At 37.0% G+C, this 14,487-nt stretch overlaps 2 protein-coding genes across 3 annotated transcripts in view; one reads left to right on the forward strand and one right to left on the reverse strand.

Moving 5' to 3' along the window:
- LOC120860199 (coiled-coil domain-containing protein 171) overlaps nt 1–14,487 on the reverse strand; it is a 334,015-nt gene that overhangs the window by 247,751 nt on the left and 71,777 nt on the right. For both annotated transcript variants that reach the window (XM_040235975.1, XM_040235974.1), the window contains 2 exons: nt 12,397–12,557; nt 2,032–2,170 (listed from right to left, as the gene is read on the reverse strand). In XM_040235975.1, the coding sequence (XP_040091909.1) occupies nt 2,032–2,170; nt 12,397–12,557 (300 nt within the window). The remainder of the gene's footprint in view (nt 1–2,031; nt 2,171–12,396; nt 12,558–14,487) is intronic.
- Nucleotides 6,464–7,338, forward strand: LOC120860200 (60S ribosomal protein L7a-like). The gene has a single exon (XM_040235976.1). The coding sequence runs from the start codon at nt 6,478–6,480 to the stop codon at nt 6,886–6,888; it is 411 nt and encodes a 136-aa protein (XP_040091910.1). The 5' UTR covers nt 6,464–6,477; the 3' UTR covers nt 6,889–7,338.

The following is a 14,487-nucleotide window of genomic DNA, read 5'->3' on the forward strand; positions in this document are numbered from 1 at the left end:
AAGCACAGCAAGACTAAGACTCAGCTCAATGACTCTAACAAGTTTTTCTCCACCATGATTCACCTTCCAGAACCAGGAGTGAAGAGATGGGTTGCCCATGGAATATAGGGTAACACATCGCAGTGAATAGGCGCTATAGTATGCTACACAGTGAACAACAACAACAATCCTTCAGAAGCAAACCAAACTGGGTTCTCCTATACATATGATTCTGCAACATTTCTCTTTCTACTCAATGGAGATGGTAAGTGACAGGGAGACTGATGTGCTACGGTCCATGGGGTCACAAGGAGTTGGACACAACTTGGCAAATGAACAACAACAACTGCTACACAGAGAACTCTAAACTTCCTAAAACCCCACATCCAAAGTACTCAGACTACGAATTCAACCAGAGTAAAAGCAATGATATCAATCCTTTAATCAGAACAAATTGGATATCCTGAGTTAAATGGAAACAGAGTTCAACATTAGAAGGTATACAGACATTTGTTAAGGAAAAAGAAGTGTTTCAGTCAATGTGGGTCAAAAATATGAACAACCAGAATGGAAGCAAGGAGATATGAAAACAAACAGCAAGAAGATGTGAGAAATAAGAAGCCAAGAGTCTTCTAATATGACTGAAGCAAGACAGATGGAGGATCACCTGCCTGTATATAATATTGGATCATTTGAAAATTATAAAGAGTTTAAATGTTATCCCATCATTACTTTTCTATCTCATCATTCATCATTACCTTTCCAACTAGGCAGCACTGATTTGGCCACCACTTCTTAGTATAACCCTGAGTTTCTATCTTGTTGGACAAGGAAAAAAAAATTCATTTTCCTCAGAAACTAACATCTGTGGAATATAATTGAAAGGGAAGTAACCAAGTCTCTGGGAAAGGTATATATGTGGGGAACAAGACAAAGAGGCAACAGGGAACTACTATAAACGTTATGGCTTCCCTCCTGAGGTCCCAACAAACAGCAGAGTAGGAGTATGCTGCTTCAACCAAATAAGCAAATCCATCCAACAAATGTTTATTGAGGCAGGTACTACTGTGGAAACTTGGCATGTAAAACAAAGTTAACCTCAATGCACTCTCAACTTCTAGGCAGAGGTAATACACAGCAGACTTTGGTGTTATGATAGAGATACTAAACTGAGAATTAAAGAAATATAAACTTGGGAGGGGCAGAACTCTGACTTTAGGTGGATGAAAAAAAGAAGAGATGGAAGCACAGAAAGCTTCACAGACTGCAAGACATCAGAGGTGTCTTGCATCACCATCACAGGACATTTATGAATATTAAAAGAAAAGAGAATGAGCATTTCAGACCTGTGGGTCAAAAAATGTGAACAGTTTGAACGAAAGTAAAACGACATGAAGATACATCACATGTTTAGGAAGCCAAGAGTACTTTAATGTGGCTGAAGCAAGATAAAGAGAGGACAACAGCAATAGAAGAAGCTGGAAAAGTTAACAGAGAGCCACAAAGAAAAGTGCCTTAGATTATACAGCAAGAAGCTGGGGCTTCTCTGAAAGCAGCAGGGAGATATTGATGGCTTTTTAATAAATGGAAGGTGACAAGAACAGATCAATACTTGAAAAAGATAAATTTGGTGACGGTGTGAAGGCTCGATTATTGGGGAATGGAGACAGTGATCAGGTTCAAAATGATTACAAAAGGGAGTCTTTGAAATCATTAGATCCACTGATTTTAAACCCTAACCCCACTTTCATGTAGGTAATACTGTTTTACATACTTTAAAAAATAAAGAAAAACTCCTGAATAAATTTTAAAACATTCTATAATTCAGACATTCTATTAATTTATTTCATTTTCCCAATTATTTCAAAGAAGAGAGGTTATATTATGAATAGCTTTGTGGTAAACAGCATCTCTAGTTTAAAATTTTTTTATCAATGTCACTAAAACTACTTTCATACAATTATCTCATGGCATGTAGCAAGAAAAAATCCTATTAAACATCAAATTTGACCCAATAAAGTAATTGCCATAGGGTTTTCCTTTTTATCTTACCATTACAAGCTCTTCCTGTAACTCACTGCAACTTTTCTCATTATACTGGAGTCTCTTCGAAAGGTCTAGAATTACTTTCTTCTGTTCCTCAATTTCTTCATTTAGTTTCTTGTTTTTGGAGAAATACTCTCTTTCTAATCTGAAAGGTTAAAGTGTCAGAGCAGGTATTTCAAATATGCTTTTATCAGGTCTTACTATACAACTTTAACACAAAGGGCAGATGTACTATATATCATGGTTTCATGACCAAAAGTTTTAAAGACCACTTCTCATTTTTGCAAATAAAAAGAATTGTACATTCTTAAATGAAGGACTCTTAACGTAATAATACTCCCATTTTGATAACAGACATTTGTACTATACCCAAGGCTATAAGCAAAATGGATTTGGTTAGTGTTAATTCACCATTATTTATGATTAACAAACCCCACCCACCACAGTTGAATTAGCTCAGAGACTGCCTCAAAACAGAAAGCAGTCCTATCAAACCACTTTCAAATTAAAGTATAACTTGAGAAATGACACAATGTTTTATTTCTGAGTGTCCATGCATGTAGAACTGGTATAGTGACATGAAAAATCCAAAAGCAAGGATAATTTTTAAAAATCATTCATGTTCACTGTGAAAACATAAATTTCTTTTCAAAGGATTTGCCTGCCTATTTACATTTTGCTCAAGCTAGCATTAAATTGCATTTGCATTCTTTTTGGATGTAAAATGACAAGCAGTTTGGAAGTATTTTAGTTCAAAATTTGCTGTGGTTCAAATTAAAGAGTTGCCACTATTTTTAATCTGGCATCTTCCTGATAAATGCAGTAAATCAGTCTCCTATAACTTTTAAGCTGTAATATGGGAGGCAAGGTGACTCAGTATAACCAAATCCACACTGTGCTCAGGCTATAATCAAATGAAGAGCTCATTTTTGAATGGCACATGATCTTGCTCTGATCAGTCAACATTTCTTGCTCTAGGGTGGAACAGAGACAAGTCTAGTGCCAACCCTTTGATATTTTCTTCCTTCCTTGAATCAAGAATATTCCAAGACTGAGGATTCCCTGATGATTCAGAAGTATATAATCCACCTGCCAATGCAGGAGACTCAGGTTCAATCCCTGGTCCAGGGAGATTCCACATGCCGAGGAGCAACAAAGCCCATGTACCACAACTATTGAGCCTGTGCTCTAGAGCCCAGGAACCGCAGCTACTGAAGCCCCCAGGCCCTCGATCCTGTGCCCTGCAGCAAGAGAAGCCACTGTAACGAGAAGCCCATGCACCACAACTAGAGAGATGCCCCCACCCACTGCAACTCGAGAAATAAAGCTTTTTTCTTAAAAAAAAAAAAAAAAAAAAGAATATTCCATGGTAAGGAGGGTAGAATTTAAACACTTATAGACGGATTAGGAAAGACTTTTATATCAACTTCTCAGAAAGCAGAACTAAACAACAAAAATGGATCAAAATAGAGAAAAGATAAGAATATTGATCCAGGAATCTCAACATATAAATAAGTTCCAGAAACAAAAGGTAAGGAAAATGGAAAGGGAAAAATCAGCAAAGTAATAATGCAAGAGAATTTCCCCAAAATGAATTATTTAAAACTCTAAAACTGAAAGAGCTCAGTGAGTGCCCAGCACAAATGGAAAATAGTCCATGCCGGGCCCATCATCAATAAATTTCAGAACACCATGAACAAAGAGAAGATTCTACACTGTGTCCATAGAGTACAGAAATACACATTATTAGTATCATTTTATCATGTGTTATAATGTAACATCACTAAACCATTTCAAGACAGGCACCTATGTTTCCAGACTTGGTGGCCACTCTGTGCAAGTTTCCAGAAAAAAGAAAGGGCCACAAACCAAGCATAGGTAATCAAATAACTTCAGACTTCTTGATAGAAGAATTGAATAAACAGCCAACTAAACTATGACAAAGGGTAAAGATCAAATACAGACATTTTCAGAATGCAAGTTTTAAAAGTTTTCCTCTGATGTGCAATTCCTCAAGAAATGACTTTACAAGGGAGTAAATCAGACAAGGAAGATGGGCATGAGATTAGTAAAGAAGAGATCCAATATCAAAGAGAAGTAAAGAGAATGCTACAGATGATGGTAAAGGGGAGTCCTGAGGATGACTGTGACACAGAGCCTGTGAAACAATCTGTCCAGAAAGAAGGGAGTGGAGAGAAGACTCCAACAGTGATACACCTTAGAAACTTACAATGATAGAATTTCTGAGGTGCAGAAAAATAACGAGAGATTTTCAGCTCTGTTAGAGTTTAAGAATAATTTATTGATTGGTGCATACGAACTAATCCAACATAAAATGAGATATTAATTATTCATGCATTTGATCATTCAGCAACTCTTTACTTTGCAGCTCTTGTGTGCCAAGCACTAGTTTGGAGTTCAGGGAAAGAAGTGAGCAAAACAAAGCTCCTCTCTACATAAGAAGACAGACAATAAACAACAAAAAATATAAGAAAACGTTGTATAAAGGAAAAATAAATATGAGGGGTCAGAAAATTGTAAAAAAAAAAATCCCAAAATACAACCCTACTGAAAGGATGGGAGGACAGAAGAAATAAGCATGTGCTAGGTGGTAGAGGTGTACAATAGAGATAAATAAGTAGGGGCCAACAGATAACATCTAGAGATAGAAGTTGAAACAAATGGCACAATATGCATGTTTTTCAGCAATACAAAGTTAAACGCCAGAAACAGCTTGTAAGAACTGAAAGTAGTTGCTTCAAAGGAGAAGAAACCGGTCACAGAGAGCAACGTGGTAACAAGACATGGCTTTTCATGAGCTTAACAGTACTATTGCACTTTTTAGATTATGTACAAGTGTTAATTGGCGGGGGGGGGGGGGTACAATGAAAATTCAAGGAAGCCCCAGTCTCTCTGAATCCAATAGAGAAGAGTCAGGACTTGAGTCAGGACTTGACAGATGGAGGATTTGGGCAAGAAAAGAAAGGGAAAAGGAAATTTGCAGTTAAGATGCCTTCTTTCAAAAAAAAAAAAAAAGCCTTCTTTGCCACTGGATTCTGTTCTTTTCCTTCAGAGCTCAGATAAGAATGTAACAACTGTGCAGCTGCTTTAACAAATAGCCATCTTCAGGCTATTTCTCAGCAAGAATAGGAACAATAATATTAGCACCACGGGTTATAATACTTCTGTTCTTTTTATACTTTTGGTTGATATATTTAGAAAAATGAAGTCCCTAAATACTGACTGGAATAAATTAAATAAATAGATTAAGTCTGATCAGTATCTTATCTTTGACTAGTGTTCTTTTAAACTGAATTTAAACTTAAACTAGATTTAAGAATTATGAGGATCTTTTCCCTACCATTGCCCAACAATCAGTTACCACAGTTAATGAAAATCTGATATTTGAAAGAGTTTAAAATAAAAAGATTATTGAAAGATTTTCATTTTACACTGCAAGTTGTCAATGGAAAAAAATTTACAACTAAGAAAATTTATTAGGGAAATACAGAGTATATATACTCTATCTAAAATTATACATTACATGTTTGCTAATATAGCCTGTTATTGTTCAAATTCCTAGCTGAGTTCTTTGAAAGGTATCTTTAATACATAATAATTTTATTTGTTATATTATTACATGTAATATTCAATATACAATAGTATGCTAAAATATATACACATATTCCATCTAATACACATGTATGTGTGTGTGCTTGCTCAGTTACTTCAGTTGTGTCTGACTCTTTGCATTCCCATGGACTGTATAGCCTGCCAGGCTCCTCTGTCCCTGAGATTCTCCGGGCAAGAATACTAGAGTGGGTTGCCATGCCCTCCTCCAGGGATACATTTGTATATTCTACCTATATATATAAAAATATATATTCCATCCAAAATAGTTTCACATAGGAATACTCACTGTTATTAAACTGTTGACCAAAATTAAAACTCTGAATAACACACAGTCTTTTCCTCCTGCCTTTTAATAAGATTGCCACCTAGACCTACCTGGGAGAAAACAGAAGTATAAAAACCGTAGCCACCTGAAAGGGTCAGACAGCATTTCCTCTAAAACCTCTTATCACCAATTGCTAAATCAGTTCTACCCAAAAGGTAAAACAATCTCCTACCCCAGCACTCACTGCTCTCAAAATTGTACATTAAAGGTATTATCTGTAAAGATATTATTGTAAAGGTATTATTTACCCTAAAGACCTAAAATATCAATTCTCACTTTGAAATACATTATCCAAAACTTAGAACTACTTTGGAAAATTAATTCTTAAGAATTCATGACTCTAAAAGATTTCAAAGAAGATTCCTGAAAAAGAATCAAGAATACAATAGTCATGTATGGATGTGAAAGTTGGACCATAAAGCAAGCTGCCAAAGAATTGACGTTTTGAACTGTGGTGTTGGAGAAGACTCTTGACTCTATGCTAGTCCTTCAAGATGCCGAAGGGAAAGAAGGCCAAGGGGAAGAAGGCGGCCCCGGCCCCGGCCGTGGTGAAGAAGCAGGAGGCCAAGAAGGTGGTCAACCCCCCGTTCGAGAAGAGGCTCAAGAATTTTGGCATTGGACAGGACATCCAACCCAACAGGGACCTCACCCGCTTTGTCAAATGGCCCTGCTACATCTGGCTGCAGAGGCAAAGGGCTATTCTCTATAAGCGGCTGAAAGTGCCCCCTGCGATTAACCAGTTCACCCAGGCCCTGGACCGACAGACAGCTACTCAGCTGCTTAAGCTGGCCCACAAGTACAGACCGGAGATGAAGCAGGAGAAGAAGCAGAGGCTGCTGGCCCGAGTTGAGAAGAAGGCTGCCGGCAAAGGCGATGTCCCCACCAAGAGGCCGCCTGTCCTCTGAGCAGGGGTCAACACTGTCACCACCCTGGTGGAGAACAAGAAGGCACAGCTGGTGGTGATCGCTCACGACGTGGATCCCATTGAGCTCGTGGTCTTCCTGCCCGCCCTGTGCCGCAAGATGGGGGTCCCCTACTGCATCATCAAGGGCAAGGCCCAGCTGGGGCGGCTGGTCCACAGGAAGACGTGCACCGCGATGGCCTTCACGCAGGTCAACTCGGAGGAGAAGAGTGCCCTGGCGAAGCTGGTGGAGGCCATCAGGACCAATTACAACGACAGATAGAACGAGATCCGTCGTCACTGGGGAGGCAATGTCCTGGGGCCGAAGTCAGTGGCTCGCATCACCAAGCTGGAAAAGGCGAAGGCCAAAGAGCTGGCCACCAAGCTGGGCTGAGTGTGCACTGTTGAGTTTTCTGTACATAAAAGTAATAAAGATTCTTCTCCAAAAAAAAAAGAGAAGACTCTTGAGAGTCCCTTGCACTGCAAGGACATCCAACCAGTCCATCCTAAAGGAAATCAATCCTGAATATTCGTTGGAAGGACTGATGCTGAAGCTGAAACTCCAATACTCTGGCCACTTGATGCGAAGAACTGACGCATTAGAAAAGACCCTGATGCTGAGAAAAATTGAAGGCAGAAGGAGAAGGAGATGACAGAGAATGAGATAGTTGGCATCACCAACTCAATGGACATGAGTTTGAGTGAACTCCAGGAGCTGGTGATGGACAGGGAAGCCTGCTGTGTTGCAAGCCATGGGGTCGCAAAGAGTCAGACACAACTGAGCGACTGAACTGAATTGAACAAGTAGAAAATCAAATAACTTACCTAATCATCCCTCATGTCATCTTATTCCTTCTCAAACCACAGATAAATGGAAAGGAAGTGGCTGTCATATCATATACAATGAAACAGAAGACAGGATGGAGGAAGAGAAGTCGAAGGAACTACCAATAAGCAGTGGGCTTCAATTACTACTTACTGTTTTCTTTTTATTCATTATTATTAACTTATATTACAGCACAGTTATATAGGGATGAAGAACAGACAAGGGACATTATGTTAAAGCATTGAGGATTGTTAGTTTAGTTATCTTAGTTGGCATACATAACTAGTATTTAGAACTGTTAGTTTCTGCTTATTGGCACACAAAACTAGAGTAAAATATTTCAAGCACCAAAAAACACAAGTAATAGCCAAACAAACTCAAGGAAAAAAATCTGCTCTGGGGTCCAATTTATTTTTTTTGTTGTCTTTTTTTTTTTTTTTTTACTTTACAATTTTGTATTGGTTTTGCCATACATTGACATGAATCCACCACGGGTGTACATGTGTTCCCAAACATGAACCCCCCTCCCACCCCCCTCCCCACAACATCTCTCTGGGTCATCCCTGTGTACCAGCCCCAAGTGTGCCGTATCCTGCATCGGACATAGACTGGCAATTCGATTCTTACATGGTATTATACATGTTTCAATGCCATTCTCCCAAATCATCTCACCCTCTCCCTCTGAGTCCAAAAGTCCGCTATACACATCTGTGTCTTTTTTGCTGTCCTGCATACAGGGTCATCATTGCCATCTTTCTAAATTCCATATATATGTGTTAGTATACTGTATTGGTGTTTTTCTTTCTGGCTTACTTCACTCTGTATAATCGGCTCCAGTTTCATCCATCTCATCAGAACTGATTCAAATGTGTTCTTTTTAACGGCTGAGTAATACTCCATTGTGTATATGTACCACAGCATTCTCATCCATTCATCTGCTGATGGACATCTAGGTTGTTTCCATGTCCTGGCTATTATAAACAGTGCTGCGATGAACATTGGGGTACATGTGTCTCTTTCAATTCTGGTTTCCTCAGTGTGTATGCCCAGCAGTGGGATTGCTGGGTCATAAGGCAGTTCTATTTGCAATTTTATAAGGAATCTCCACACTGTTCTCCATAGTGGTTGTACTAGTTTGCATTCCCACCAACAGAGTAGGAGGGTTCCCTTCTCTCCACACCCTCTCCAGCATTTACTGCTTGCAGATTTTTGGATCGCAGACATTCTGACTGGTGTGAAGTGGTACCTCATTGTGGTTTTGATTTGCATTTCTCTAATAATGAGTGATGTTGAGCATCTTTTCATGTGTTTGTTAGCCATCCATATGTCTTCTTTGGAGAAATGTCTATTTAGTTCTTTGGCCCATTTTTTGATTGGGTCATTTATTTTTCTGGAATTGAGCTGCAGGAGTTGCTTGTATATTTTTGAGATTAGCTGTTTGTCAGTTGCTTCATTTGCTATTATTTTCTCCCATTCGGAAGGCTGTCTTTTCACTTTGCTTATATTCTCCTTTGTTGTGCAGAAGCTTTTAATTTTAATTAGGTCCCATTTGTTTATTTTTGCTTTTATTTCCAGAATTCTGGGAGGTGGATCATAGAGGACCCTGCTGTGGTTTATGTCGGAGAGTGTTTTGCCTATGTTCTCCTCTAGGAGTTTTATAGTTTCTGGTCTTACATTTAGATCTTTAATCCATTTTGAGTTTATCTTTGTGTGCGGTGTTAGAAAGTGATCTAGTTTCATTCCTTTACAAGTGGTTGACTAGTTTTCCCAGCACCACTTGTTAAAGAGATTGTCTTTACTCCATTGTATATTCTTGCCTCCTTTGTCAAAGATAAGGTGTCCATATGTGTGTGGATTTATCTCTGGGCTTTCTGGCCCAGGTCCAGACGGCTTCACAGCTGAATTCTACTAAAAATTTAGAGAAGAGTTAACACCTATCCTACTCAAACTCTTCCAGAAAATTGCAGAGGAAGGGAAACTTCCAAACTCATTCTATGAGGCCACCATTACCCTAATACCAAAACCTGACAAAGATACTACAAAAAAAGAAAACTACAGGCCAATATCACTGATGAACATAGATGCAAAAATCCTCAACAAAATCCTAGCAATCAGAATCCAACAACACATTAAAAAGATCATACACCATGACCAAGTGGGCTTTATCCCAGGGATGCAAGGATTCTTCAATATCCGCAAATCAATCAATGTAATTCACCACATTAACAAATTGAAAAATAAAAGCCATATGATTATCTCAATAGATGCAGAGAAGGCCTTTGACAAAATTCAACATCCATTTATGATAAAAACTCTCCAGAAAGCAGGAATAGAAGGAACATACCTCAACATAATAAAAGCTATCTATGACAGACCCACAGCAAACATCATCCTCAATGGTGAAAAATTGAAAGCATTTCCCCTAAAGTCATGAACAAGACAAGGGTGCCCACTTTCACCACTACTATTCAACATAGTTCTGGAAGTTTTAGCCATAGCAATCAGAGCAGAAAAAGAAATAAAAGGAATCCAAATTGGAAAAGAAGAAGTAAAACTCTCACTGTTTGCAGATGACATGATCCTCTACATAGAAGACCCTAAAGACTCTACCAGAAAATTACTAGAGCTAATTAATGAATATAGTAAAGTTGCAGGATATAAAATCAACACACAGAAATCCCTTGCATTCCTATACACTAATAATGAGAAAGTAGAAAAAGAAATTAAGGAAACAATTCCATTCACCATTGCAACAAAAACAATAAAATACTTAGGAATATATCTACCTAAAGAAACTAAAGACCTATATATAGAAAACTATAAAACACTGATGAAAGAAATCAAAGAGGACACTAATAGATGGAGAAATAGACCATGTTCATGGATTGGAAGAATCAATATAGTGAAAATGAGTATACTACCCAAAGCAATTTACAAATTCAATGCAATCCCTATCAAGCTACCAGTGATATTTTTCACAGAACTAGAACAAATAATTTCAAGATTTGTATGGAAATACAAAAAACCTCGAATAGCCAAAGCAATCTTGAGAAAGAAGAATGGAACTGGAGGAATCAACTTGCCTGACTTCAGACTCTACTACAAAGCCAAAGTCATCAAGACAGTATGGTATTGGCACAAAGACAGAAATATAGATCAATGAGGTCCAATTTTAAAAGTACACAGATTAAAATCTTAGAGCTTAAAAGTAAATGGGTATCAGGTGGGAGGGGGCTTCACGTTTGGGAACTCATGTACACCCGTGGTGAATTCGTGTCGATGTATGGCAAAACCAATACAGTATTGTAAAGTAAAATAAAGCAAAAAAATAAAAAATAATAAAAAAAATTAAAAAAAGTAAGTGGGTATCTTAAAATTCTTCTCATCTAATTTGCAGGACTCAAATCTTCAGTATACGTGATAAAGAATCATCTACCCACTGTTTCAAACTTTCCAAGGCAGAGAGCTTACTAGTTCCCCCAAAGAAGCCCATTATTTTATTGTTGGAAAGCTTTGATTGTTGGGAGTACAGTCTAACTTCTTACAGTTACACTAGTAGGTCATAATCATTACCTCAAAGGAACAGTAAAGAAGCCTGTGCTATATACTACATAAAGGCCCTTCAAACATATTTAAATGTGCAGATTATATGGTTCAAAGGAAATAAAAGGGTACAAGTCCTTAGAATAACATTCACAGAATATCATTTAAATCATTCTAGAGGAAGCAATAAAACTCAGTAAAGAATTACTCATTCAATGTGTTATAAGCATTACTAATAAATGTAATTACACAGTTTTAAATTTTTCAAACTTCAGCCTTTCAAGTGCCATCTTTATCATTTCTGCCATACAACTCTAAACAACACTTTTTTAAAAGTTAACTCACATTATAAGTTAAATGAAGTATTTTAAAAGGAAACTTTATATTACCTCTGTAAATGGAAAACCATTATCTGCCATAAGTAGAAATGAACATTAAAATAAATATATAACTAATGTATTGACCTATTATCATGTTATATACCAAATGGTGGTACACATTTCTCTCTCTGAGAGGAAATGGCTTAAAACATGTACTATTATTTTTGGAAACATGTTGAGCCACTATAAACTTCTTAAAGCATTTCACAGGACTTTTCAGATGAAAGAGTTCTGAACTGAAAAAGATTAAAATCAATAGGAGTCAGAAAGATCCTGACCCTCCCACTAATAGCTGTGTGTCCTTACCCTCTTTAGGCTCAATTTTCACATCTGTAAAACAGGGATAAAAAACTGTAGCTACCTCATAGGACACTAAATAAATTAGACAAAGCCATGCAATGCTAGGTATGAAGTGAGCCACATACACGCTAGCCCCAGTAGCAGTATTACTCCTACTATTATTTTTACAGCTTGAGAAAATCTCAAACATTACCCATTTACCACATAGCTCACTTAGAAGACCTAGAAGTCAAGGCCTTGAAGATACTGTATTACATGAGCAAACACAATATAAAAATACATTAACATATTTACTTTTAGTATAAGAAAGTATTTCTGCATTTCTGAGACTACTTGGAATTGCCATAATGCTTCAAAACCCAACAGAGCACTTCTATATTTACCCACTACTATGCATTCATACTCATGTAGATTTCATAAACTCTTAATATTAATTTAGAGAGTTTTCCAGTATAACACTTACACGTTTAGTTTTGCAAAGCTCTCCTGTGCATTATGCTTTTCTCGCTCATATGCACTTTCAACTTCTTTGAATTCATTCTTGATCATTTCCAAATCGGCAACAGCTTCTGCTTGGCTGGCCTTCTCTACCTGCAAAGCTCCTTCAAGGTCTCGAATCCGTAACTATCAGATGACAGAAAAGTAATTGAAGCAAGCAAAGAAACACTTGTACCAATCTCAAATTGAATAGAATACTTTATCAAACAGCTGATTATCATTCATCCAAACAAGTCTTTCTTTCTGGTTTTCGTTTAAAACAAGGAAAGTAAACAAGAGGCAGTTTACTCCCTTTCTCAACATGTGTAGTAGAAAAGAAGAAGGGTGGAAGAATATAGACTTAACTGTGCTATGAAAAAGGACAGGCAGATACAGTATAACCCATCCCATCAAAGCGCCTAATTTTGTTCTAGTAGCTCATTTGGACATTCATTTATAAACATAATAAATTAGAGAAAACTGGAGTGAAGTATCCTTCCCCTCTTTTGAGAAATATTATTATATGGACATCTTTATAAGCCTAACAAAGCTAATAGATCTTTTTACTCTTGGGGATTTCTTACTGTAGAAAAGTAAAATTTTATTATCAGACAACACTATTTGACTAAAATATTTATACATGTAATAATATGATATCTGGGATTTTCTTCAAAATAATCTTGGAGTGGAAGAGTAGAAGAGGGTTAATAGCCAAAACACAATTGGCCTGTGAGGCAAGTCCTGAAGCTGAGTGATCAGTACACAGGGAGTTCATTTTACTCTTCTCTCTACTTTTGCATGTACTTGAAATTTTACACAATAATCTAGATTTCCTGCCAACAGTAGAATAGATAAAGTGCACACCCACAGAGGAATAATTTATAGCTGTAAAAAGGCAACAAAACAACTTCTGAAAAGTTCTCCAGGTGGTTCTCTATGTAGTGTTAACATACACTGGGAAGAGCAAAGTCCAGATCATTATACATAGTATGCTGTATTTTGGAGGGAAAAAAAAAAACAAGGAAAGATAGCAGGCAAGCGAGGTAAACAACAGGAGGGACAAGAATTAAATAAATTTTTGATCACTTAATTTTGTTTTGACTTTTGAACTACATGGATATTTTATCTTTTCAGAAAATTAAGTTCAGAATAAAAAATATAGTTTACTAAAGCTCAAAACAGGAGAGAGGTAGGGAAAAAGTGCTTTAACTAGACAGAAAATGTGCTTTAGAACCATAAGACTCAGGTTTGAGTCACAGCTCTACATAAACTTAAGTGCCCTTTGGCGTGTTAAACTCAAAACGCCTGAGGATCCTCATCTGTAAACAGTAAATAATAACAAAAAGAATATACAGACTCTACAGGGTGGCTACAAAGATCTAATGGGACAATGTATTTAACATTAAATATAAATATATAATAATTATTTACTAAGTTTTAAGATAAATATTTATTAGGTACTTAATATGTGCCAGGCAATGAACCAATGCTCATGATATATGATACAATTATCATGTGTACAATTATACATGATACAATTATCATGAAAGTACACAGTCTTAGCTCTTGTTGGGAGAGGACAGAGTAGCACAATGTGGCAAGTGCTTCCTGTCACAACAACAGGTCCAAAGGGAACTCTGCAGGACACAAGCCTCCCACTGATGGCAAAAGACAACCTGAGTTAGGAAAAATGAACTCACCAAGAAAGGAAGCCTGGGAAACGCTGCATAAATAAAGCCACACAAATAAGAATCACCAGAATTACTATTTCTAACTATCCAAAAATACTTTAATTGAAATATTTGTTCTCTTACATTAAACTAAGGTAGTAGACTAGATATGGCTTTGTATATTTTAAAATTTGTTCTTTCAAATTTTATTTTTCTTTGTTGTTATGTCTAAGTCTACAGAAGAATATACACAGAAAGATCTTAATGACACAGATAACCACGATGATGAGATCACTCACCTAGAATCAGATATGCTGGAGTGCTAAGTGGGCCTTAATTAAGAAGCATCACTATGAACAAAACTAGTGGAGGTGATAAAATTCTAGCTGAGCTGTTTCAAATCCTGA

Source organism: Oryx dammah, unplaced genomic scaffold, assembly GCF_014754425.2.
Source record: "Oryx dammah isolate SB20612 unplaced genomic scaffold, SCBI_Odam_1.1 HiC_scaffold_11050, whole genome shotgun sequence".
NCBI classification, from domain to species: domain Eukaryota; kingdom Metazoa; phylum Chordata; class Mammalia; order Artiodactyla; family Bovidae; genus Oryx; species Oryx dammah.

What these genes read in the sequence shown, in the direction of transcription:
- LOC120860200 (XM_040235976.1), top strand. Translation starts at nt 6,478, where the DNA reads ATGCCGAAGGGAAAGAAGGCCAAGGGGAAGAAGGCGGCCCCGGCCCCG.